Source organism: Thunnus albacares, chromosome 5 (genome assembly GCF_914725855.1).
Source record: "Thunnus albacares chromosome 5, fThuAlb1.1, whole genome shotgun sequence".
NCBI lineage: Eukaryota > Metazoa > Chordata > Actinopteri > Scombriformes > Scombridae > Thunnus > Thunnus albacares.
The window spans coordinates 6,842,638-6,868,518 of NC_058110.1; the positions used below are offsets into that span (position 1 = coordinate 6,842,638).

Genomic DNA, 25,881 nt, shown 5'->3' on the forward strand with positions numbered 1-25,881 from the left:
AGTTGAGCGATTCAAATTCAAATATAAATGATTCAGATTCAGTTTCTAGTGACACATATTTCTGCCCATAGTTCAGCCTCAGTATCCTGATAATATTCATGTCCTTCACTACTAGAAACAGCTGGATATGAAAGCTTCGCTGGACTTCGACAACATGAATTCAGACTGTCAGATTCATAAGTGAACACCACTTTCAAACTGTGCACTCCTGCCCTCTAGTGGCCAAAGTTTGAGAGAATTTTCAATCTCATCCATCAATACACTAAAACATTAAAACGATTCACTGATTAAGTCATTAATAAAGGGCTAAATGTTTCACACTTTCTGATAAGTCATCAGCCTACAGTTCTCAGTGATTGTAAGTCATTAATGAAGATTTAAATATTTCACACATGTGCATTTTAGTAAATTGTTTTGTGCCCACAACATAATCACCTTTTTGGACTTACGGGTCTCCATAAATCAATGTGTCTGATAAGTTGCAAAAACGTTGATACTGACCACATGTTCAGTTGTATATGAGTGTATGTTGTGTCACACTTGGCGCCGAGTGTAAGATAGGGCCCAAAGTCTTTCACACTCACACCAGTTCTTTTATTCATCCATCAAAAGCACAAACAGACTCACATTTTTGATTTAATTTATTAAGGTGACAATTTCTATTTTACACATCTTTCATGTACATCAGAAATTAAACAGGGAAAAGAAAATATAGTGTTACCATAAACCTCTTATTAAAACCTTTCTTTTACAAAAGAAAATTTGTTATTGACACCATTTACAACTTGTTTTCATATACAGGAGAGTGACAGTGGTTTAGTTGTATACATGGAGGATTCTGGAGACCAAAAAAGAAAAATGAACAGAGCAGTGAATTATGATATTTAGGCCAACATATTTGCTTAACTACTATGTCCCTGGGAGTTAAATACGTGATCAAAGATAACAACAACAGTCTGCATTAGGGGTAACAATCTGAGGCAAAAATGTAAATAGGCAACTTTACCAATCAATTTTTCATCATGATACACTTGTTAAATCTCAGTTTTTCTACACTGACTTTGTCTCAGTAGTTGTTATCCCTGCTGAAGTCACAATTAGCCATCAAAATGTTGGCCATGTGTCATCAGCTCAAGACTTATAGCTTTCCACACTGGTGCAGTTTCTTCAGAAAGACTTCTGGTCTGGTTACTTTTCCACAGCAGGGTCAAGAAGGACTGACCAGAGCCAGTCAGTATTAAGTATTAAGTATTAATTTGGCCATAAAGCCTACATGTTCAATCATCTCTGCTGGCATCAAGCTGCTAAAAAAGATGCCCCATGCCTGAGGGTGGAAATAAGGCAAACACCAAAGAGTACCTCACCATGCATGTGGAAACAAAGAGCCTGAACTGAGACAACCAATACTGGATGTACCACAGTGTGGAGGGAAATTTTCAAAAAGTGCTGTGCTTCGTCAGACCAACACCAGAATCCAATATTTCTCAGTAACCAAACCTGTCTTTTCAGTATGCCAATTTACAAGAACACTCCAAAACGAGCAACCACACCACCTGGTGCGTTCATTCACTCTAGATAAATGAGATTAATCATCTTCTTAAACTCTGTTACTGTTGATCAGATGTTGTGTAATGTCAGTCAAACCAAACCAAGCCAGTGTTTGTAGTTATAATGTTACTGTAGGAGTGTTTCTGTATACAACTGGATCCCACATTGGTTAAGCATTTGGATTTTATCCCCCCCCCCCCATACACACACCTCTGTAATTCATGAACCATAAACGGCCAAAATCTACTATTCTAGTGACCCATGACCAACACCACAGTCAGAATCTTTACCTAAAATTAAATCTCAAACACATCTTCAAAACATAGACACAGGTATTATTTCATTGTGTGCTGAAATTAATTTTGAAGCAGTACTTTTGCTCGTGTGTAACTGAAAACTGCAGATGACATCTGAGGAATTCTGACTGTGGTTCAGTTAATGTTCTTTTCAGCGTAAATGGGGAGACAAACGTTTTATCACATCTTTTGGACAATGGTTTTACAATTACTATATATACTGTATATATACTGTATATATTAGCTTAATTTATTTTTCTTATTTACTTTGTGGTTTGCAAGTTTTGAGTATAACGTATTAAGCATACAACCATGGCCATTGCTTTGTCACTCACCTTAAAATGCTACATGTGTAAGTGGAGCTACATGGAGTTTCTTTCTGAGTTTTGCATTTTAAATGCCATTTAGGATTTTACCTAAACTGACACGAAATTGATTTGGTTTGACTTGCATTTTGGTATTTTTCCACTTGTGTTTTGAGGTTTTAAAGGTTCTGATACATTAGATCAAATACATCTTAATTACTGAAAACATCAAACACCATCTTAAAATACTCACTTCATTCCCTGAATTTTTCCTCAGGAAAATCCACTAGTCCACCCAATGAATTAAAAGAAGGAAGGTGTAAAAAAATCGGTTGACATAAGATTGAGATGAATAACTTATAAGATTCTCCCAGAATACTCCTAAATCCCATCCTGCATCACAGCGCACAAGCTCTGGCCCTATAAAACTAGGGTCAATTTAATTTCTGTTGAAGTCTTCCAAGTTTACCACCACTATAAATATTGGAGGCTACAACACTTTTCACAATCATTAAGCAGTTCACAGATCAAATACTATAGAGCTAGGAATACAAAACTGTTTCTCACTCTTCACTTATATCAAGCATGTCTCCCAAATATCTTTGAAGCACCAAGACTGCCTGTAGTTTAGCATTAATTTGGATAACTCCTTTTCATAAAGTACTGTCGATCCACTAAGTCAAACCTATCATCTCATATTGTCATGTGTTACTGTTCAATTTAAAGATTAACTTTAGTCATGAGGAGAGATGCAGACAAAAGTGTGAGAAATTTAAGGATATGATGGGAAATGACAATGATGTGGATGACGTTGAAAGCGAGCAAAACTCATTCTAATGCAACAAACAATCTTAGAGCAAAAAAGTTGACTTTTGGTGAAACTTAACCCTGTTTTAACCCTCTCAATCCTGCCTTTGAACACTTTGACATTTAGCTGATGTTTTAATGTAGAGCAACTTAATAAGAAGAAATCAGGTAGTCAGAGACACCTTGATAAGACATGACTGCTGGAACCTGTGACCCTTCTGGTTATGAGATTTTGACACCGACTCTGAGGCCGCCTTGTTGCTCACCATTACAAGATCACATGTGTGGGGAAGAAAAACTACTGCTGTCCCGTTAAACAGATGTCATAAAGGGTGAGGTTACAGGATCCCATGCATAATTTGCCGCACGTTCTGAGAAACAGGAGCAGCTTCAGTATTTTGGTTTCAAAGAATACTAAATTTTCAGGTACCAATCAGGAATTGAGAGGCCCACTGCGAGCGTGGTGTGCAGGGTAGACGCCAGCTCCTTCGCAACAACATGCAGGCAACAGTCTTGTACCCGCACCCATGTAAGTACCATACAGGTGCATGCATGCATGAGCACAAACATATGAAACACCCGCCTATTCTGAAAAGGCTCCCTGATTTGAATACTGGTGGTGTCTATTCCTTCAGACTCCTGCACCCACTATTTAATCTCCTCCTGGTTTCTCTCACTCCTGCCCGAAACCTTCTGTCTCCTCGATGGCAAACATCAGCTTCTCCTTCAGCTGCTCGTAGCTCTTGTAGGGCGGCAAGTCCAATCTGTTGAAGCTGTGAGAGTAAAATAAAAGATTAATCAGCCTGGACTCTCTAGTGTTTTCATAGGTAACAACTCTTAAAAACAGCTAAGAATTAGCATCAAACAAGACTAAAATTTGGCCTATGAAGAACTACTTTCTCTTATACATATAAATACTTATAAGCTATAAGGACTTTTCCTTCAGTATGTCCCCACTTTTAACGACTAACCAAGCAAACAATCCAAAATAAAGCAGGAAATACTACAGCTTCCAACAATAAACTCTACAAACAGGCTTGCTGTGACGACAGCTTAGTTAGTTAAGTAACTTTAGGGGCTTGACTCCCACTGAGTGAATCTACTGCAGGTTCTACTTTGCATGAACTCACCATGTGTGACTTCTGGGAAGCCAGTTTTCCTTTCCCACCTTCTCAATACAGAACTTCTGGGGACCGTTGCTTCCTATAAGGTGACACACGAGTACAAGTGAGTGGGAGTTAGAATGATCATGGTTAATTTATTACACCATCATCAGTATGACAGTTCGAAAAAACTGGAACAAACATTTTAGTCCTACACTCTCAGTTTGAAACGGTTCACTGTTGGTGCCACTCTGCACCATCTAGACGACACTATAATTTCCTACAGAAGGCGTCTCTTAATTTGTCCAGATATTGTTGTCCTGCTTCACTGTGATTAACTCACCACCACTCACCCTTTTGCACTTTGTGCTGCTGCACATACTGTACCATGAATCAAAATAGCAGGTGTGCTTGGAGACGCCCACACTATCCAAACACTACCCTAGATGCATATTTTATCTGCATTGGGGATTAAAAGCAGTGTTTTGGTGCCCTCTCTAGTTGAAAGTTTAAAGCCTCTTTCACCTCTGACTGCACTCACAATCAATGATGTGTGTGTTCAGAAATGTACTCTGTTGCACCTGTAACCGCACCAACCAACAGTAATCAACCCTAAGTGATATCATGGGGTCCTGGAGTACAGCTGTAGGTCACTGCTGTCAGGTGGGAAGTTAAACCACATTTTCAGGGGGTGTCAAGGTCAAGGTTTTAAATGGTCACAGTATGTTGCTGTAATTATTACCCATGAGGTCAGTGAAGCCTCCTACAGGCAGGCGACAGGTACCAGTGACAAACTGCAGCAGCCTCATCCTCTTCTCATTGTCCATCTCCTTTATGAACTGCAGGAAAAAGGAGTATGCTGGTTAAAACACTTAAAGTCACAAAGTCATTACACCTATATTCTTTCCTTTTCTGAGTGTGTCTGTAGATCACAGTAGAAAAGTTGAACTTCAATACATCACTACTGCTGGTGCACACTGACCTGCCAGAACCAGATGATCTGTTTGCTGCTGCGAGCGTAGTGTCTGTAAATGGTGTTTCTTTGCCAGTCTGCCAGGTCAATCTCCTGCATACCACACAGCATCACCTGTACAACACACAAGTTTATATTAAAAGACTCATTCTATTTATTTTACAGTGAAATCAGCTTATCTTCCTAAAAAGCAAATTCAATGTGCAGTACAGTACGTGCAATCCAGATGTTGTGCATCCCGCATCCCAAATCATGTATCATGTAAACAGTACAGTTCCCTGTTCATCCATACCTCCAGCTCTTTAGCATCAAAGTACTGCAGGTACTGCTGTGGGAGGACCTCGTTAAAGCCTTCAAAGAAAGCCTGTGTCTGCTCTTCCACTCCTCTGGACAGCCTCCACTCTGCCACCAGCCTGCGGTCAGAGACAGAGAAAAAACACACAGATATTACACTCCATCTTGTAAAAAACTCAAAAACACCAAAACAACAGTAACACTTAGGTTCATTGTGTGCTTTGTTTTAAGAAAAATTACATTCTAGTCCAAGGAACGTGTGAAATCAACCTGACATAGCATCTACTGTGTGAATTGTTATGTACTTAATTAAGAAGGCTGGATGGAAATGACTGAATCTTATCTAGATGAAACTCACCTGATGTACTCCTCTTTGTTCTCCTCAGTGACCTGGATGTCTCCTCCTCCTGGTTTCAGTTCGTGGGTGGTGATTTCCCCCAAGATTTCTTTGTCAACAGAGAAGAACATTTCCAGCTCACACTCCTCGATGTTGTTATTCCTAAAGAGCAGCACGAACAATTACAGCACAACTATTACAACAGCCAGTGTGTCAATCTACCTGTCTCACTTTTCACTTTTTCTCCCATTTGCTGTCGCTGAGGAGAGAGTTTCTGGTTTCATCCTTCATATAATATCAGATGCTCAAAAACTATACCACACATAACAAGGTTTTTTCTTGGAGCCCTACATACTACTATAAGGAGAACTTGACTCAGTACCAGCTTCTTGTCTTCTTGAGTTCATATTCAACTTGGACTCACTGACAATGTTTTATATTGTATATTATTTATATTGTAGGACTAGATTATAGATTTTTCAACCTCTAATCCTTTAATGCGTCACAGTGGACTATTTAGTGTGCTAAAAACATAACTGCTGACTCGTCTCATCCAGCTGTTTGTCCCAGTAGCAGTCCTCAGGGACGCGACACAGCTACTGAACATGCCGTTTTCAGGAAACGTTTCTCAGGATTTTTCCCCGGGAAACTGGTTAGCAAAGATAGTAAGATCTAATATCAGCTACTATATGAGAAACAAATTCACAGTCAACAAAAGATACAAAATTATTGGATCAAATTTTTTGTATCAAAAGTTCATCTGTTTTTTAGCTGCAGCCAAAACCTGTATTCTGGATGTGTGATACATGATGGAAAATCTGCCAGAGACCAGTCCAGTGTAGAGTCCAACCAGTCAATATCGACCTTACAATGAACTTCAACTCAGCGCAGATGGTATTGGGTAAAATGTGTGACTATCAAACTTTAAAAAAAAATAAATAAATAAAAAAGTTTGACATCTGCTTGTGCCCATGAGTTTTTCCTCAAACATCCCCCCCTGACTGTGGCTGCTTGAGTTGTATTCTGTACTTTCCAAGAAAATTGTAAAAAAAAAACTCAGGTCACCTAAAGCTGAAATAGACAGATCCTAGTTACTAGATAATGGTCTCAACAGATGCCTCATTGGATTTATGGCCTTTTTTGTTTGATAGTCTTTTTACACTGATGTTAAATTTAAATTTATTATATCAATCATGATATAGATGTTAGCTAAGGTGGTCTTTATTCAGGTGAGGTGACCCGCATTCACTTTGATATGCTGCTGGAAACCCCTGCCTCTTCATCTGCAATTCATGAGCAGTGACATTTTTACAAATAGCCTTGTTGTTATAAGTGTGAATGACTTTACAGACTTAACTCAGACTCCAAGTCAAAGGCTTAAACCTTGACCTGGATTTGCATTTTGTGAGTCATCTCTGTGCTACAGTACAGTGAGACATCAGGAAATCAAATTATGCACTGACTTGCAACGCATTTAGCACAATGGTATAAAGTAGTCAGGACTGTCTGATACTATTTGAAGTTTTACTACACTTTCAATCCAAAAATAGAACAAAAGACAATTTGATCAACTCACTTGATCCACATGAGGGAGTTGTAGAACTCAGGGTCAATTGACTCCAAGTCTTTGAGGGCCAACGGCTTGTTTAGGATGCGCTTGTAAAATGGCAGTGAGAAACCTGTGTCGATGAATTTTCCATGGAAAAGAGCCTGAGGGATGGAAAATTTTACAAGTTGCTGTGTGGAAAATTCTTCTCTGAGCAGTACAAAACTACTCCTGCAATGATCTTTCTTGCCATACAAATTAATACAAGTCCAAAACATGACAAAATGACAAACCATGGCGATGAAGCGTCCTATGAACTTGAAATACTTGAGGTGGTCAGGGTTGATGTAGGAGGCAGGGTTGATCTGGAGACAGTAGTTATCTTTACCAGCATATTCAAACAGGCAGTACATGGGGTTCAGCACCTCATGGGACAACAGGAAAAACCACTCCCTGAAAGAGAGGAGACGACAGAAATGAGAAAAGGACCCTACATAGCTAAAATAACGGCACAAATGGGGTTCAGCACTGCATTCCACTCAGTGTAGATTTACATAAAAGGGGTGAAATTATTAAAAGAAATGCTGCAAATACATCAGAGCAACTGCTGACATAAATACAGACATCAAGAAGGTATACACCAACAGTCTAGCTCAGCCTCTTGCCTCATTATCTCAAAAGGTATTTAAAGGAGAATTCTGCTGTAGAGGTTGTGGTAGACTATATTTCTATATTTCCAATGAATTTAGTAGCAAAACCTCAAAATCACTGGCAAGACAGGTTACAAAATGTCCAAATAATTCTTCTAAATAGTGAGTAATAGGCCAAAGCAATAAACATAACACTAGATATTTAAATCCTGGGAGAGCGCACATTCACAACCATTTATTTTAAATTTTGGGACTTACCTTGCGACGCCTCCATAGTCGAGGCCTTCTTCTCCAGGGAAGATGATCCACAGTCTCCTTCGCAAATCCTGAGCGTTGAAGCTCATGATCTAAAACAGAAACAGTGTGTTGATAGATGTAATTACTTTACACGACCCTAACGAAGTGCACAGAGGATATTAAAGTCAGTTCACCCTATGATCATTAAATATTGTGATCAAATAATTTAATCTGCTTCATATTTTTACTCCCTGCTCTTATTCCACATTATGCTAAGTATAAAAAACTGCAGGAAGGAAGGGTAATAAAATGTGAAATGACATGAATCCAGCTGTCTAAAGTATCACTGATGTATGAGAGAGAAAGACATAAACAGTCCAAATTATTCATAAAATAAAGTCTTTGATAACTGCATTTTAGTTATGTTTTTAAGACCTTACATTGGCCTTACATTAAGGCCTTATGAGATTTTTTCACGCTCTTCACACTGAGACCCCAAGGCACCATTATATTGGTTTTATTTAAGAGGTAATTATACTAATGTAAAATTCCACTGGAGAAGTATACTGACTGAGGCACTCAACATTTAGAGGTGGAGTAGGTGAGGCACATTTTCTGAGTGTAAAAGCACATGTTGAGTTGAGTGAGCTGTGTGTGACTGCGTAGCTGGGGCGGGTCACTTTACCTGCTGGAAGGAGTCTTCAAACAGCGTTTTTCTGGAAACAGTGATCTTGATGTGTTGAGGCATCGCCAGTTGCTGGAGGAAAGGGGAAATGTCAGAAGCAGTTAGCCATCAAATGTGCTTTCAGTTGTGCTTTCACTTGCCAGATTATGATTCATTCAAAATGCAATTAACACTGAAGGGACATATTTGCTACACACTACTGTATATAAGACACACAGCATTATATGTATAATCACAGACTGTTTACGAAGTATATGGGTATAATGCAGTATACGCTTTTGCTCCAAGTATTATGATGATTCGTATACAACAAGGTATGAAAACAAAAAAAGATACAGAACAAACACATTGCGTATTCTCTTATGGTAAATTTATGTTGATGATAAATAAATACAATATATAATAGATACAAAAGGACTCCACAAGTTCAGACAAAATCTGTTAAGTTAAATAGTTCCTAATATTAAATGTACTTAAATTCAATTTGTTATATAATTGTCAATAAGGAATAAACAAAATTTGAAGATTAACTGAGGAGTTGTAGACAATAAATTATCTCAATCCTGACGGATGATGGGATGACTTCAGTCGCCTTTATACTGTGCAAATTTTGTCCCGCCGCAAACAAAATTTAACTGTCATGATGAAAATGTGATGAAATATTTAGCTGTCAATCAAAAATGGTGTTCAGTGGACAAGTCTCACAGACCAATTTATTGCGTTGGTGACCAGACTCCATCAAAAATCATCATCATCAGAATACAACATAAAATGAACCCACCTGCCAAAGTGTGACATCAAACAAACTTGCAACATTGCTGTTATTGCACAGTGTGTAGGTTTTACTGTCATCAATGCTGAAAGTGTCCTTTACATTAGAATAACTTAACAGTAATCCTGTCAGTCTGTGCACTGTTATGACTCGTACCTGGCACCAGAATCTGAAGTACTGTACTTTGGCTTTGAAGTCTCGAACATAGGTGATCTGAGGCCCATTTTCACTGTGAGGGAACAGAAGCAGAGATAGACTTTTAATATGTATTCATATCTTAAAGTATATTAAATGTAAATGTATCTTATTCTATGAGGTTACTCAGCCATTAAGTTACCACTTCTGTCAGTTTGTATTGTCACATTCTTATCCCTTGTTCACCAAACTGGTTTTTCCACTACTGCAACTGGACCACAGTAAGGTCGTAAGTATTCTCAAGTGACGTTGTGCTCACAAGTTGTTATCATGAGTCAACTGAGGTGTTACATTTGAAGAAAAGCATAACACTGAAGGAAAGCAAAAGAGACTAGATAACCCATTAGTCGTAAAAGACGTAACAGTTTCTAAAAATAGAGGGATTTCACAGACAGTGACTCATATCACTAAATATTTGCTGAAATGGAACTACCAGGTAAGAAAGAACAAAAAAATAAAAAATATATAAATTTATTACAAAAAATTTGAATTTTCAAATACAAGATAAATTAAGCAAAATTAAGAAATACTATGTCATTGAAGAAAATATGAAAGAATTAGATACCCATCAGCATCAAGAAAATATTTTGTCTTAATACCAGTTTTATGAGTTAATTCATTACATTATAGCACAAACACTGTGGTATTCTCTGGCTGGAAACACTCATCACTCATTTATTTCTGGCATGCAGAAGTGCTAGACAGACTAAACACAGAATTTGACAGTGTCTCCATGCAACATGTAATCAAGGTATAACAGTTACAAAGGAGTGACTAGTATATGTGTTTTCTTCTTTTTTCCCTATCAATTCCCTCTAAAAATGTTTAAGTTTATAATAATTATAATTATAATATCCATAATAATGTATAATTCCAGATGTTCAGTCACACATTGTTGTAATTTAAATTTTTGTTGATATACCCAATTCTTGAAAACCTGCTTCATCTGCCTCGACCCATTAGTGATTTCCTCATTTCCCAGAACGTCATTTGAAACCAGGAAACATATGATGCATCACCTCATCTACTTTCAGTCAATTATTCATTTAAAAACAATTTTCTTGCCCGTTTTAGAATAAAAGCACACACAGATCACTGAAGTTGCTCCAAGCTCCACAATGAACTGAAAACTGCAACTGTTCAGTAATAGAGTATGGTGCTATGATCAGGTTTTTCTACTTGTTACTAAAGATAAATGCCCAAAGGTCTTATTCTTAAAACAAAGTATTATTATTCCAGTATTTGGCATGAACATGCACTGCTTCTGCATTAGTTGTTTCTGTTGAGTATGCTTAACTAACTAGCTTGCTTGTGTCTGCAAACAGTGGTTGGAAGCTCAAAACTCGTTGATTTTTCTCATTTCTAGAAGTTGGGAACCAAAGTCAATAAAGTCAGGTCACAGATTACTTGATGCCCCTTTAAGTAACAAAATAATACTGTTATGTGATTCTCAAAAGTGTCAATATTGTGAGAAAGTAGAAAACAATATGGCGGAGGACATACAGTGACGATTTTCCAGTGCGAGGATCGATGTAGGTGGTGGTTCTCCTGTTGTGGTCGACGAAGTAAGGAATACCATCTACAGTAAACCTCATCTCCCAGCCCTCTGGAAGTGGCTTCTCATTCAACAACCTAAAAAATAAGATTAGATCAACATTTAGAAGTGGATTATTTCAGGGGCCGCTAAAAACAAAGATACAGCAAACAAATCTACGTCACACTCAAGTATAGTATGGTTATATTTTCATCTGATATGCATGATATGCATGAAATGATGCCAGTAGAATATCCAAAGACACAAAAACTAACCCCTGTGTTCGAGGGTCCTCCCACTGTGTTGACCGTGTAGGGTGATGTACAAAATAAACTCTGCCGTTGGAGTCTGTTCTCTTCTCTGAAAAAAACACAAACAGTAACAATCAATTAGTGTATAATCAAACTTGTAGTGATATATGACAGACAGAGTTTAACAGAATGACATTCAACAATGCAAATGAGTCCCACAGCAAACATTAGGATGTACAACTGTGTATCAACAGAGCTGCAAAACAAAAAGCCAGCTCAGAGGCTAACAGCTAGGGTCCACTGAAAGATATCAAGGTCTAGTATTGGCCAACAGGTCCCAGATGAGGATAATCCAGTTGTGTAACAGTCAGATTAGTCCACAGATCCAGCAACAAATGCAGTATATCAGCTCAATTGCTGGTCAAAATCTGAGAAATTAAGTGATTGTTTTTGATGCACAGGAAGACACGTAAGACATAGCTTTCCTGTTGAGAACACACACATGCAATGTCTCATCTGTGTGGAATTGTGTGGGATCCCTGGGTTGTTTCCGTAATTACAGAAGTTTTACCTTTGCAAATTCAGCTGCTGCTTTGAACTCACTGTTGACAGCTACTTATCTTAAACCAACTACAAACTTCTTGAGTGTTATTAAGTTCTTACAGGAAATGTCACTGGCACTTAATATCACTTTAACACACATAAGTACATTCGAATAAAAATCACTAAACAAAGTGTGGGTGAGCTAAATTTGTCTCAGGTATCAGATGAATGTTTTAGTGTCACAGGTTAAGTACTGTCTCAAGAGTCTTTGTATTTAAATTGAAAAGCTTTAAAGATCTTACCCCATCCATGTGGAAGAGGCCCGAGAGGATCAAACTCCTTATTCTGAGTGGCTGAGACCTGCTCTTGCGCCTACACAGCAGAGAGGGAGAATAATTAATATGAATTTTAAAAAAAGCACTTACAGGACAACTACAGTGTTTGTATTTGATGGTTGATTTGATGAGCCCTCATCACCGCATCGCATCACATTACAAAGAGGAAGTCTCACCCCAAATATGAACCTCTGGTTGAACTGCTGCATGGCGCCCTGCAGCTGGCTCCGCTGATGCTGCCACTGCTCGTAGTTACGCACCGTCTCCATTGTGGGGCGCTGCCACGTGGTGGTTCGCTTCACATGGTCAACAAAGTAGACTCGCCCCATCTGGTCGACACGGCGTTCCCAGCTGAAGACAAAAGGGGACAAGGGCAGAGTGGAGGAAAGAAAGAGTGATTACAGATAGACTAGCTAAAAGTTAAAGCATCATAAAATCATTAGATACCATTTAAGCCAATTAATTTATCACTGTGACTTTACATTTTAAAAATCTATATTTTGTACAAAAAAACTGGCAAAACTGTATCTGAACACCAGCTATGTCAATAAAGTTTTTTAAAAAATGACGGAAAAAAGAGGAAGGTTAAGGAGGACAAGCAGGATTAAAATATACTGCTATGGTGGACGTGAACCATTGGATCCACATTACCCTACCGTACATGTTTAAACATGGGAGTGCATAAAGCTTGGATAAGTAAATGTGTTCCAGCTCAGGTGTAAAGTAACTCATCAATGTGGAAGATGAACGGGGGGCACATGGTCTAACTGCTGCAGTTAAAAATGCAGAGAAAAATACAGAGGCTTTAGTGGTGTGACTTTCGAAATCAACATAGTCTGCAGGGTTTATACCTCACTGCTATGTGGAATTTGAAGACTACAGAAATAAGGAACACTGACAAACTGCCTGTGAAATTACAATTGACTTAAGTTTATCTCCATAGAGAACCACAGTTTACTGTGAGGCCCTGGTAAAACCAGGAATTTAAAGAAATGAAAGATTTCATTTTAAATTGTTGTGATTCTAGGCAATAGCAGAGAGGCCTGTCGTCAAGCGACAATACTTGCCAAATAAATACACTGACCTATTTCAGGTAGTTCAAGGTAACCTGTAGAGTTTTCTTGTGAACAAACAGTTGTGTTTACATTCACTGTTTCTCGTCACACTGTATATATCATTGAGGCCTTACAAATGCGCATTTCCTTCTTCATAAACATTTGTGAAGCTGATCTTTTGAATATTTTGAAACTTACTGAAAAGCATTGATTCCATATTTACAGTATCTTCTTTCCTACCTTCTACTGGCACATGATGGCTATGAACTGCAGTATTGAACTATCATCCACGTGCACATGTATATACACAAATGCCCTCATAATCATGCTGGCAGAGCCTGAGAAACAAACCAAATGGAAACCCACTCCTGGTCAAAACTCTACAGGGTACCTTAAACTAGTGACTGATCAAATGCAGTGCTGTCTTTCTGCCAACATGTGTAGCACATGTAGCCAACACACTTTGATGATTTGTGTGAGAATACAAATTGCAAATGTCTAAGTTGGCAGACACAGGTAATTAACAAAACATGTTAACAGCGTAATCAGCATATTTAAACAGGGCCTGAGCCAGAATCCAGTAACCATATCAATGAAGATGAAGAGACAGTTTCATTTGATCTACAAATAGATTAGAATCCTAGAAACCTGAAAGAAAACTACTATCTGTATCTGAGAAAAGAAAGATCAAACGGGGAGGACTTTTTACCCAGGGGGCAGTGGCTCAGGGCGTTCCCACGTTGTTCTCTTTTCCACGTGATCGACAAAATACAACCTGCCGTTCTGGTCCACTCTCTGCTCCCATCTAGATAAAACAATGGCAATAAAATTGACAATGTTAGGTAATGGTTCACAACTCTGACCATTTAAATTATATAAAGCTTTAAAACAGCTATTACAACATGAGTCATCCTACTACAAAAGAAGCAAATAGCCAGTGAATGTCACAATGACGACACTACAACAGGTATTTAAGGAATGATTGTCTGAATGAAACCAAAGAGAGAAACAGAAAGAAAAGGACGGCAATGATAAAAGAGTGAGTTAGTGGCAACCACAGTAAAAATGTAAAATGAAATAAGTGACAAACTCAAAGATTGAATCAATGACAAGACACAGTTTCATGTTTCAGACAAACATGTCACCCTTTCATATAAACAATTATATGGTGTGAAAACATGTCTCCAGCCACTGGTGCCTGCACAATATCTTCTGATAGATTTTAATAAAGGTTTGCGGCGATATCTAAAACAAACCTACTAGTAATCCCACTCCATTGACACACATCCTTGTGCTGTCAATGTGCACACACTTGATCAATCCACAGATGGTTTCAGGATAAATAAATGTTCATTAAACTTTGACTCATTGCTGTACTTTTGATAGGCTGAAGTGCTTGTCATGTTCCCTGTAGGCAAGGATTCAATAGACTCTAGTTTTTGCTCAAAGACGACCCAATTCCTTTGCAACACACTAATCCTCCTCTTAATCCAATGCTTCTTTCTTGAACTTTGTGTTGATGAAACAAGTAGTTAATGCTCTGTCACTGCTCTGTGTTTTTGTCTCAAACCATCATAGAAAGTAGCAAAACATAAAATTAGCTGTTTGTCCAGGAAGCTATTATACTATAATTGTTCAGCATGACATCGGAAGATTAGATAATACTTGCCACTCTTCCATGTTAATGCCACAATTGACCTCCATTAGCAACATTTTTGCCGAGAAACCCCCCCCCCCCCCCCCCACAAAAAACTGTAATTTTGATTATTCTTTAATAAAAACCTTCCTCAGCCCTGTTGCAAAGACAACAAAATGAGAACTAACCCGGGGGGCAGCGGCCCAGGGTTGACTGCAGGGACCCTAGGACTGACAGCAGGCGTGACGCTGCTGGTTGGCTGTCTGGTTGCTGTGGGTACAGAGCTAGCGGCTGATGTGGAGTCCCTGTCCGAGCCTGCAGAAGGACTGGCGTCTGAGGCCGATGAGGGTCCTGAGTGCACCGGTGTGTCTGAACCTGATTGGCCATCACTGGCATCAGCTGGTGCAGAGCCGTTGCTGGAAGATGCTGAAGAAAGAACCAGATTTCACTTACAGTTCCCTCTTAGGTCCTTAGACCAGGACAGCAATTGCAGGTATGGAAATGTTTGAAAGATTTAGTCTCAGCATGTTTTCATCTAGATGAACCAAATGGCAAAGCTCTTTATCTTTATCTGTATCATGTCAATAGGGCTCACATTTAAGTAAATTGGTCATACAAAAATGTCATTCTCAGTAAGGCCCAACTCAACTCAACCCTAGTTTAGCCTGAGGGTAAGAAGAAGAGCACTTGACCTTTGTTGAAAAGCCTCTAGAATAGACCTGAAAGTAAATGTCTTACCTGGTGAAGAGGTGGGTCTGCGTGGGGTTGGAGGAGGAGGTCTGGAGGGCCTGGGTGGTCGGAGGGGCCGCGAGCCCCCTGATGACACTGAGGGAGACCCAGTGCTTTTCACTGACCTCTGGCCACCGGGAGAAGGCCGGTGCTCTACACCGTCCACAGCGGGAGAACTGTCTCTACTCCGCCTATACGGAGGGATGGTGGAAGAAGGTAAATAAAGCAGGAAAAAAGCTAAAGCTAGATATGTGACACTAGTGAAGCTCAATCAAAGAAGGAATAGGTGTTGTACCTTATGGAATAATCCCCATTAGGTTGCGATTTCCCATTTGATGTAGCTGAAGCAAAAACAGACAACATAAATGTAACAAAAATATGAATTCCTGATCACAAATACTGTAACTAAACCAGTTAAACAGACAAAAAAACGTGTATAATATGACGGTACTAAACCTCATATATAACAAATAAACATCATTTAATCCAAGAACAGAAGTAAAAATGCAAATTTACATTCCATTCTTGAACTTCAAGCAACTAAAACAATTACACTGAAAGAATGACAAACATTTGCATATGCCTGCATGGTATAGCAGAGACATATTCCTTAAAAACCCCATATGGCTCTCATTGTAGCATCAGGCCAAAATTCAAGGTTCACTTTTATAATCTGTCAGTACAGTCAGAAATGGAGAAGCAGCTTTGATGGTCTGTGCATGGCTCATTCTAAATGTACAAAGTATCTCAGTAAGATCACTTAGTGATGATTAGTCTTCAATGTGGCAAACAACTCAGGATGCTATATGTGTTCTGTACTGTAACTTTGTATGGAACCTTAACAGAATGCCAAGGCAGTGTTGACGCCACAGCTGTTAGGAGAAGTGCTCGCTCATAAAAATTGTATAAATTGGTTCATCATCAGTTAAAAAGAAGCCTTGGTATATTGGGAGAACAGATTTTTTATGTTTACTCACAGGTTAAGCAGTGTCTCTTTGCAAGATAGTCTAAATACTGACAACCAGCCAAAGCTGCATGAAATTATTCCTTATTCCCGAGTTTTTAACTTGACAGTTGCAGTAATATATCTGTATTAACTGCACCTTTTACAGTTAAAATTACAAACATACTCAAATCAAGCCTGCATACTTTTCAAATAAACTCTGTTTGGCTTGTGGCCCTTCGGTGAGCCCTGACTCACTGTGATGGTCGGCTTCAGCCGTGGCAAACATCTCAGGGTCAACAGTCATACCGTCCAAGCAGACGGACAAGTCTCCTACCACATCTGACTGGTCTCTGTCTGCACACAGCTGTAAGGTCTGCACCACCTCAGAGACTACATTAAGATGACAGAAAGACGGTTAGAGTAGGACAAAGACAAGTGAAATATAACAACTGCTATTAATGATGCAGGCATGCCATAACCAAATTAGTGACCAGGTGCATTTGATTTGTGAAGCAAGGTTAAAAAAAATTAAAACAAAGATTATTAACTTTAAAAAAATAAATTCAAAAGTTCCCATTTTTACCTATAAATGTCACTTCTTGGCAACTTGGGGAAGTCTTTAGACATTATAGTTTAAATTACAGGAATGATGTAAATTAGAGGAACAAGACTAAACAGTTAATTCTGCAGTTCAGGCTGAATGTTGCTCTTGTTGAGATAATTATGGGCTCGTTTGTAACAAACCCAAAATATGTTCAAATCTAAGAGTAATCTAAATTACAAAGTGTGTACTTTCCTGCTCTGACATGGAACATCAATCAGCTCTTGACATTTGATTTGCATCCAGAGTTATTATCATTAAAACTCCTTGACAATGTACATGCAGAAAAAAATGACCAAGCAGGAGACTGAATGGAGTCTTTATGAGACACAAATCAAAGTTTAACAGCTCAAAAATCTACAGTACCAGGCAAAAGGGGAAAAAGCAGCCGGCTCCTTCAGAAACGTTAAGTGGAGCGCCTTTTTGATTTATTTTTTACCCTGAAAAAGTTCAATAAACCACATCTGTAAGTGCTTTGAAATACTCTATTTGAGGTTTGCTTGATTTTTAATAAAGGCCTGAAGAGCCTCAAATAGTTTCATTAAAATAAATAAATCTGTTTAACTGTTACATTTTGTTTGACTGATGCAACACAGCTGTATCAACTCAGTACCACACCAGGGAGGCACTCAGAAACTCCGATTTCATCAACAAGAAGACCAAGGAAATTCCACCAAAATGTGATCAAATAAAAAAATATAGTGTGATACCACTTTATAGACTGCCTACATAAAATAAAAATGATGTTGTATTTTCCACTTAAACTCTGAAAAACAGCACTGATTTGCTACTTTACAGTTTCACATAGCAGATATATATATAGTGTGTGTCATACACTCACTTTTCATATCGTTAGACTTGAGCGTGTCACTGACATCCAGCGTGGCCATGCCAAGCAACACGTCCGACTTTAGGGTCTGGTGGCTCCACACGCGAAACACCAGTTTGCTGAACGGAGTCACAATCCTGTTGAAACAAACAATTCAATGCATCGATGCTTCTGAATGAAAGAAAGAGCGGTGCCTGGATCTGGTTTCAGAAAGCCCTCCAGGGACTTACTGTCAGGGCTTCACCAACATTTTATTAATCATTATTTCAAGCTCAGCAGTCTCTCTTTTTTCAATCAGGAATCTGGTAATCTGCTATTTTACACTCAACCACAATTTACAAAAGGTGAACAAAGCAACAACAAATGCTGATAATACAAATCAGTGAATATGTTTTTCTAATGTATTGATCTTTTTGTAGGTGCTGCACCTCTGTTTGTGGGTTCTTTTCAAAACTATATTTGGCAGGTAAAAAGTGAAAGCAGCTGGTAGTGAGCAGCAAAAGTCTGTGATGTCGTAAAAAGCAGCCAACAGACAATGAAGTTCAGAAGCTATTCAGGGATAACGAGTGTCTATAACCATCACTATGACAGTTGTTTAGCTAGCACCCTCAGCGCCCCCAAGAAAAAACATTTGTGGACACATGGGCTCAGGTCTCATTACATCCTATAGTAAACACCTGTTACATAATAACTCTGCCCTCATGGGCCAAAGAGAAACTAGAGAGGAACTCTATATTAAGAAGGTCACTGTGAATACCAGAAGATCCTGGACAGGCTAAAATAAAGAAGACATCCGATGTGTGAATGTGTTGGACTGCAGGAAGTCAAGTGCTCTATAGGTACAGTATATGTTTAGAACCAGGATTCCTGTAAATTAACCAGACACGCTCTCTCACCACTGTGAGACGTTTTACTTGTAAGTGCCAACCACAGGAGGACAGCATATTGTTTCTTAAAACACACACTATTGTCCTGAGCTCAGACCTACACTGCAGAAAAGAAATCCTTCCCGAAAACCAAGTCCTGCTGACTCATTCTGAAAGAATACATCTGCAGGCAAGACATCTTGATAAAGATCATATGTTCCACCAGCAATTTTACACAGTTATAGGGAAGTCTATTTTTGAATGCTGTGGAGAAACTCAAAATGATCTGGGCAGTTTTTCAAATACTACAGTCGGCCGTAATTTTTCATGATATGCTTCTTCGTCAAAACAAAGCAAAAGCCCAAATAACTACTGGTTTCATGAATCACTTAAACCCCAGGGAATGTTAGCTACCTCATGAACAGCCACTTTAGTTTATTACACCAAGACCATCAACAGAGTTATACAAGTGTTTGTGCATTTGTGTTGCTGCTCTTTACCCAGCAGCACAGGTAGTGACAACTATATGCTGTATGGTTTCTTTCTAAGCTTCTCAGCAATGATTATGATGACACTAAGAAAAATGCTACTAGTTTTCTTTAATAACATTCAATATTGTTTGTGCAGTAAATTTATAGCTTGGTGACAAAGGACAATAGTTTTAGATGTCTGTACAGCCTATAATTCAAAACATGTTAAGTGCTGATATTTCCCTTTAAATTCTTGCAGGTAAAACTTTAACTTCAACATGTACACACATGAAATCTGTGCTGGAGCCAAACCTGAGAAAAGAAGCTTTTGTAAATAAGAGCTTTTTTTTGTATTGCCATACTGAAATACCAGACTGTTGACATATAACACATTAGGGTGACTAATAATTTGTATAAGATCTCTATCAAAGCTGAGTAAATTGACTCTTAAGCTCCTATCATACATGAACTGTAACCCTGAAGTTATCAGGACATTAACCGGAGGAGCTGCATTTGAGAATCGAATGTCCAAATAAGTTGGACTGGACATTAAAGGGACTTTACCCTGCTAGCTGCCTAGTACAAAGTCTGTCTAATGTCCGACTGTTGTAGATGTGTTCTGTGAACATTCAAACACTGGTAGTCGCATTTTTGTCCTATGTTGTAAATCCCACCTTGCAGGCAGCACAGTTGAGCTAACATTTGTATTTACAATCCTCTCAACAAAGATCTGTTTGGAGTAAAATCTCTTTTTAATGAGTAGCAACAGATTCTCATTGATGCAATCAAACTTCACATGGGTGTGGTAGTCGTGATGTGACTTTGACTCACACAGTGAGCGGCTGCTTCCATTTGGGGCTGTGGGTGTTGTTGCACTTCTCTGTTTTCTTGGATTTGCCGTCGACCGTCACTTCTACATAAGGACTGGGACCAAACCAGTTCTTCTTGTTGTCTTTCAGTTTTGCTGATAGCACTGAAACAGGAAGATAAAGAGAAGAGACAGAGCAGCAGTCAGTCATGATGGTACCAAAAGAAAAAGTCAGACAAAAATAATTTGAGAACACAGAAACACTGTAACACACATTTTTAAATGAAAAGCTCAGGCAGAAAAGAGGAACATGACTGTGTTGAAATTAAAAGCAGTGCAAAATTTATTTGGCAGAAGAGGCAGTGTGGTTGGTAAAAAAAAAAAAAAAAGAACAGACATCTTGACTTGTCACAGTAGAATAGCACAGGTGTTACTAATAACATCAACAATGGCTATCTGTTCTATTCTATTCAAGTGTCCCCGTAAGCCATGATAGTGTGACAGTGAGCCAGCATGAACAATACCAGGACCCTGAAACTGAAGCATCTAAATGGAATTCAGCCGTCATTAATTTTTAATTATTATTAATTACTACTATTATTATTGAACAGAAGTAGTATAATAATGTTAAAAAATACAAAGCAGAAAAATATACAAAAAATTACAGTGTGACGCGTGAAAACATGTGAAATAACCAAATATTTGTACTTGATCCTCCGATCAATTTGATGAATATTAGAAACTTACCAATGATTTGTAGCTGTGCCTTCATAGGGTACCCATTAGAAGTGCCCGACTTGGTGACTCCACTGTCCATGACATAGGGCTGGGATGCAGGCCTGCAGCATTAGGACACATAGACACACAGATGACATAATTTGGATCAAGTATATTTAGTCCACTATATGAAAGACTTGCACAAATTACACTGTAAACTATTAACATATAAAACATAAACATAGTACAGATCTGTATCAATGACTATGTTTTTACCAACAACCCCGACCAAAGCTTGCTACTGTTTACAGTAAACAGGTAAACAACATTATTGCTTTAAGCATAACAAAACTTAAGTTTCGATTTGATTTATTCCAATAATCATCCATTTTCCAAAAGTAAGTATAGTTCATTTTTCAGGAACATAATAATGACTACATTATACTGCACTGTCAGTCACAATTAGAAGTTGACAATGTAGAGTATGATGACGCAAATCATCATCAAAACAAGTATCTCCTCATGCTGCTAGCATGAACGACACACAATTATGGTCTTCTTATTGCCTCTTAATTATCTCATGTGGATTTCTTTGGCCTGTTTTCATGTCATTTGACTTTGCACATAAAACTTTGTGCACAGTCACAGGAAAAAAAAAAAAAATCTGTTTCTCCTTGAAGCATGAACCAGCTTTAAGCCATAAAAAAAAGCAATCTTTCATTTGTTTTCCAGGCTGTATTCACAGTACAAGAAAAACAAGAAAGACAGTAATTACCCAGTCTAAATCAGGTCAGCTCACTGAGCTTCCACAATACCCCATGTAGCCCTCAGCTACGTGAAATATTACTAATATTACACAAGTCTCGTGCTTTTTCCATTATTGGTTAAATGTAGTTATTGTAAAAACACTTCGGACAAAAATGCCAAATTAACATAATGTAATGTAACAACTTTTCTCTGCAGAATCGATTTTAATAGATGCTGCATTTATAAATTGTCTTCCCTTCTGGGAATCTGTCCTCACCAACACCAAACAGCATTATCACAATGGTTGATATTTGCATTAGGAAAACAGACTGACAGTAGCTCAAACAACAAATAACACTGACTCAAACAAGCTTAGCATTCTGTTAATGTTACCCGTTATAGTTATACCATCACAAAAGGTAATAAAAGGAGACAGAGGTCAGGCTTGAACTCTGAAATGATGCTTGTATTCACCATCGTCTACTGTCACTCCAGTGTCTTCAGCCCTACATCCAACCTGCACAATGTGTGTCTGAGGGCCAAATACAACCCCGGAAGGTGCGCTGACTAAATAATTTGGAAACACTGCTTATAATCATGGCTGCTCTGCTTATTCATAGCTCACTACTGAAGATGTAACTTGTGTTGAAATTGGTATCTTTGCCTCTTCTGTGATAGATTGTTCCCTGTCCATCTTTAAAAACATCAATGTAAACTGGCAGCTCTAGAAAGAAGCCTGAAGAGACTGACAGCAACACCTGATGTTTACAAGACACACTGGCAAAAGCATCAATTAGTTTTGGGAATAATTTCCCCTCTAAAAAACATACACACAGGTCAAATCATGTTTGTCATCTTGCTTGACAATTTAAAAAAAAAAGAGACATGTCAACAGATCCAATGCCAACTAGGCTGCACCACTGTCAATCAAAGGAAAAGGAGAGGGAAACGTTGGCAAAACATCAGAAATCAGGTCCTGTGATCTCTCCTAGAATCTGGTTCGTTACCTCGACGCATCACTGAATAATGCATTTCCCTCCATCTATCTCGCACATGGTAGAGCAGGAGAAAGTGAGGAGCTCCTGGGTAAACTTTCACTTTGGCTACTGCTCTGGTGTCTGTCAATAATTCATTGCAACTGCTGACTTTGCAGCCTTGCATGCAGACTGACTCAGTTTCATAGATGAAGGCCTTTGCTGAATATTAAACTCTACAATGACCTGCCTTGACTTGGATTTTTTAACCAGCTGAGTAACATCATCCAAAGGCCAGTTAAATTGTGTTTGGCCGGTCTGTGGGGCATTTTAAATTGAATTTAAGGTCAAATTGCTCAATTTGCTTGCCTGCGGAGCTCTGATCTCTTATGGTCTCGGGTGTTGTGTGCCTAAACAGCCCACTTGGAGCAATATGACCTAAAGCTCTCTAAAGATCAGTAAAATCTCTAAAGACAGCCAATAGTTTCATTCGCTATAGGATGAACTTGTATTTTTCTAGGCTGTGAACTCCTTGACCTTGTGAACTCCTCCAGATTAACCATTAACCCCATGACTGAGAGGTGCACAATGGTGCATGTCACCAAAACAAACTCAAGAGCCCTGTGTTCATTTAATCAACCTGTGTTCACACTTAAAGTAGTGAAAGATTTACACATTAGGTATCCAAAATATGAACCCTAAAAGCTAACACCATCTAGGTAAATTATTCATTATTCATGGGTTATTTTTGGCAGATCACCCCAATAGCTTACATGTCATGAATAACAGTGAAAGTCTGATCTGTTCGTGAACTAGGCCCTCTGATGAACACCAAACATTACATGTGTCATGGAGACCAGAAAATTACGTTTGAGATATTGTGATGGATTATTAATAGTCAGAACATTTCCCGTAAAGAAAAGGAGGCCAACCAAGTAAACAGACATGAAAACTGCAGCCAGCCTCCCTGTTCAGTCACCAGATGACTAAAAATATGATATTGCCTGTAAGGAAAACAACAAACAAGAGGACGCAAACTGGAAGAAAAACAACAACCTTGCCAAGTTGCGGATGACTAATAACTGTGACAAAAATATCATTGTTTCTTTTCCTCTTTGCTTGTCTGTTTCTCCCACGTAACTGCAATTGTGTATGAACGCAAAGCTATGCAGTCAGAACAGCTGCTGTTAAGAAACACTGAGAAAACAAAAAAACCGTGTGCCATAATCTCAATAATTCATTTTGACAGCAGTTCGCTGGATATTCAACCTTTGTGAATTTTATCGAAGAGCACAACACTAAAATAGCAGATATTAGACTGAGTTACACGTACTATTCTCTCCATACAAAGCTGAGGAGGAACAAAATTAACTACTTATATTCCTGTTTGTAATTATTAACGTTATCTCTGTCTGGTACGCTAAGATAATAAGCGTTGGTAAAGATTACATCATTTAGTCCAACTAGCATTGAATAACGAGCTAACGCTAACTTATTTAGCCGGACAGTGAGGAACAGTTGGTCCTGGGTGTCTGATAACCTGCACTGACGCTAAATAGTATGTATATTTACAGTGTCGGGGTGGTCACAGGAGTTGCTGAGTACGTGTTGAATGTCAGCTGGCCACCAGCTCTGACAGCCCCGCTGCCATCCCAGCCCCGGCTAACTGCTAGCCTGCTAGCTCGGGTCATCATCATGGCAGGCTGGAAATCCTAAAAGTCCAGCAGCTGTGAAAAGGATAAATATCACCTGCGAGAGATCTAGTAACCAGTTTCTATCGCTTACCCGGAACCGAAAGGAGGCTGTGATACCAAAGTGTTAACGCCGCAGTGAACTGCCAGCCCTCGGTGAACAGGATGTTTTGGGTTTCAAGTCGGGGATTCACTTCAAGGAAGAAGAAACTTCCACCATCTTCGTAAGCTCAGGTCACGTGACCGAAACAAGGTGGGGCATACGCGACTCCCCCCTGTGCGCTGTGATTGGACCAGAGTCGGAGCAGGATGGACCAATTAACGGTCAGTAAACATGGGGCGCATTTATTATAATTAATCATTTATTGAAATATATCCATGATTTGAGGCCCTCTTTTCAACTTTATTTAAAATACAGTAATATTACGATACAAATAACAGTGCAGGAAGTATTACAGAAAAAAACTAAAACAAACTTATCACAAGAACAAACAGAAATAAAATTGTACAATGTAAAAAGATAATGGTAAAGAAATTAAAAGAGAAAAATGAATAAATATAACGTTGTAAAGTGAATAAGCATCATTGCAAACCAACTTAAATCATCCGGCAATGTTGTCCACAATGTTTCTCAAGAGATGAGATGAGAGATGATGTCTTCAAAGCTTTTTTATTTTTAGATACCCTGCAGACAGAATCATAGAATGTCTGAAGTTCAACATAAAACAAGCTTTTGTTTGGAAGAAACTGAAGAAATCTGACTTTGTGAATATGATGATTGCCCAAAAGACACAGCAATTTTAACAAGTTATCAGCGCATTTAGAGTCCTTGCAATATTGTATTGTAGCCGTAAATCGGCTGTTATTCCATGGAATTGGTATGAAAAATATGCAGTCTAATTTTTGGTTGAAGCATGAACACCCCATGATCTTTTAAAGTGCAGAAATACATCCTTGCCGACGTAAACTACAAAATCTCAAATCATCCATAGTCAGGTTACAAAACTGTGTTGCCTGTTTCATTGTTCTAGCTGCCCTTGGATAAAACGTTTGCAGATGAAGGCAGCACCGCATTTCAATCTGTCACAAGTGTAGGACAATCACACCAAAACAACTGTTATAATATACATATACATCCCTGTTGTTTTCTGCTGTTTTTAGATTTTGCTACTCACTGTATTGGGTAGATATTAAACTTCCACCAGTCAACAACAGATGGCATTGTTGTACTTCACAGCCAAATTACCACAGTCTGCTACTTTAAATCAATAAAGATTTTCAAACGATAAAGTCACAGCAGTTTTTTGAAACAATGACAAAACATTAGACTGTTTATCTTTATTATTTTATAGGTCAGAGTGGAGTAGGATGATACTGGAAGTTAACCCTTACCATCAAAAT

At 38.6% G+C, this 25,881-nt stretch overlaps 1 protein-coding gene across 1 annotated transcript; it reads right to left on the reverse strand.

Annotated features, from left to right (window-relative positions):
* Positions 1–623: 623 nt before the first annotated feature.
* On the reverse strand, positions 624–24,740 carry LOC122983203 (E3 ubiquitin-protein ligase Itchy-like). Its single transcript, XM_044352977.1, has 24 exons — positions 24,575–24,740; positions 21,099–21,190; positions 20,375–20,516; positions 18,220–18,344; positions 17,033–17,167; positions 16,127–16,172; positions 15,841–16,022; positions 15,291–15,528; positions 14,176–14,271; positions 12,588–12,762; positions 12,379–12,448; positions 11,558–11,642; positions 11,252–11,380; positions 9,710–9,782; positions 8,782–8,853; positions 8,118–8,206; positions 7,503–7,662; positions 7,240–7,373; positions 5,685–5,825; positions 5,325–5,445; positions 5,042–5,146; positions 4,802–4,898; positions 4,087–4,159; positions 624–3,729 (listed from the first exon to the last, which is right to left on the reverse strand). The coding sequence occupies exons 2-24, from the start codon at positions 21,166–21,168 to the stop codon at positions 3,630–3,632; spliced, it is 2,658 nt and encodes an 885-aa protein (XP_044208912.1). The 5' UTR covers positions 21,169–21,190; positions 24,575–24,740; the 3' UTR covers positions 624–3,629.
* Between the last annotated feature and the right edge of the window lie 1,141 nt (positions 24,741–25,881).

Bases quoted from the DNA above. Each gene is read 5' to 3' on its own strand.
- LOC122983203 (XM_044352977.1), bottom strand. From the start codon at position 21,168: ATGGACAGTGGAGTCACCAAGTCGGGCACTTCTAATGGGTACCCTATG. The intron at 12,449-12,587 runs GTGAGACTTCCT...TCTGCTGTGTAG, and splicing joins ACCAGAGGTTCATATTTGGG to GCGCAAGAGCAGGTCTCAGC. The intron at 4,160-4,801 runs GTAATAATTACA...GTCACCTTATAG, and splicing joins AGGCTTCACTGACCTCATGG to GAAGCAACGGTCCCCAGAAG.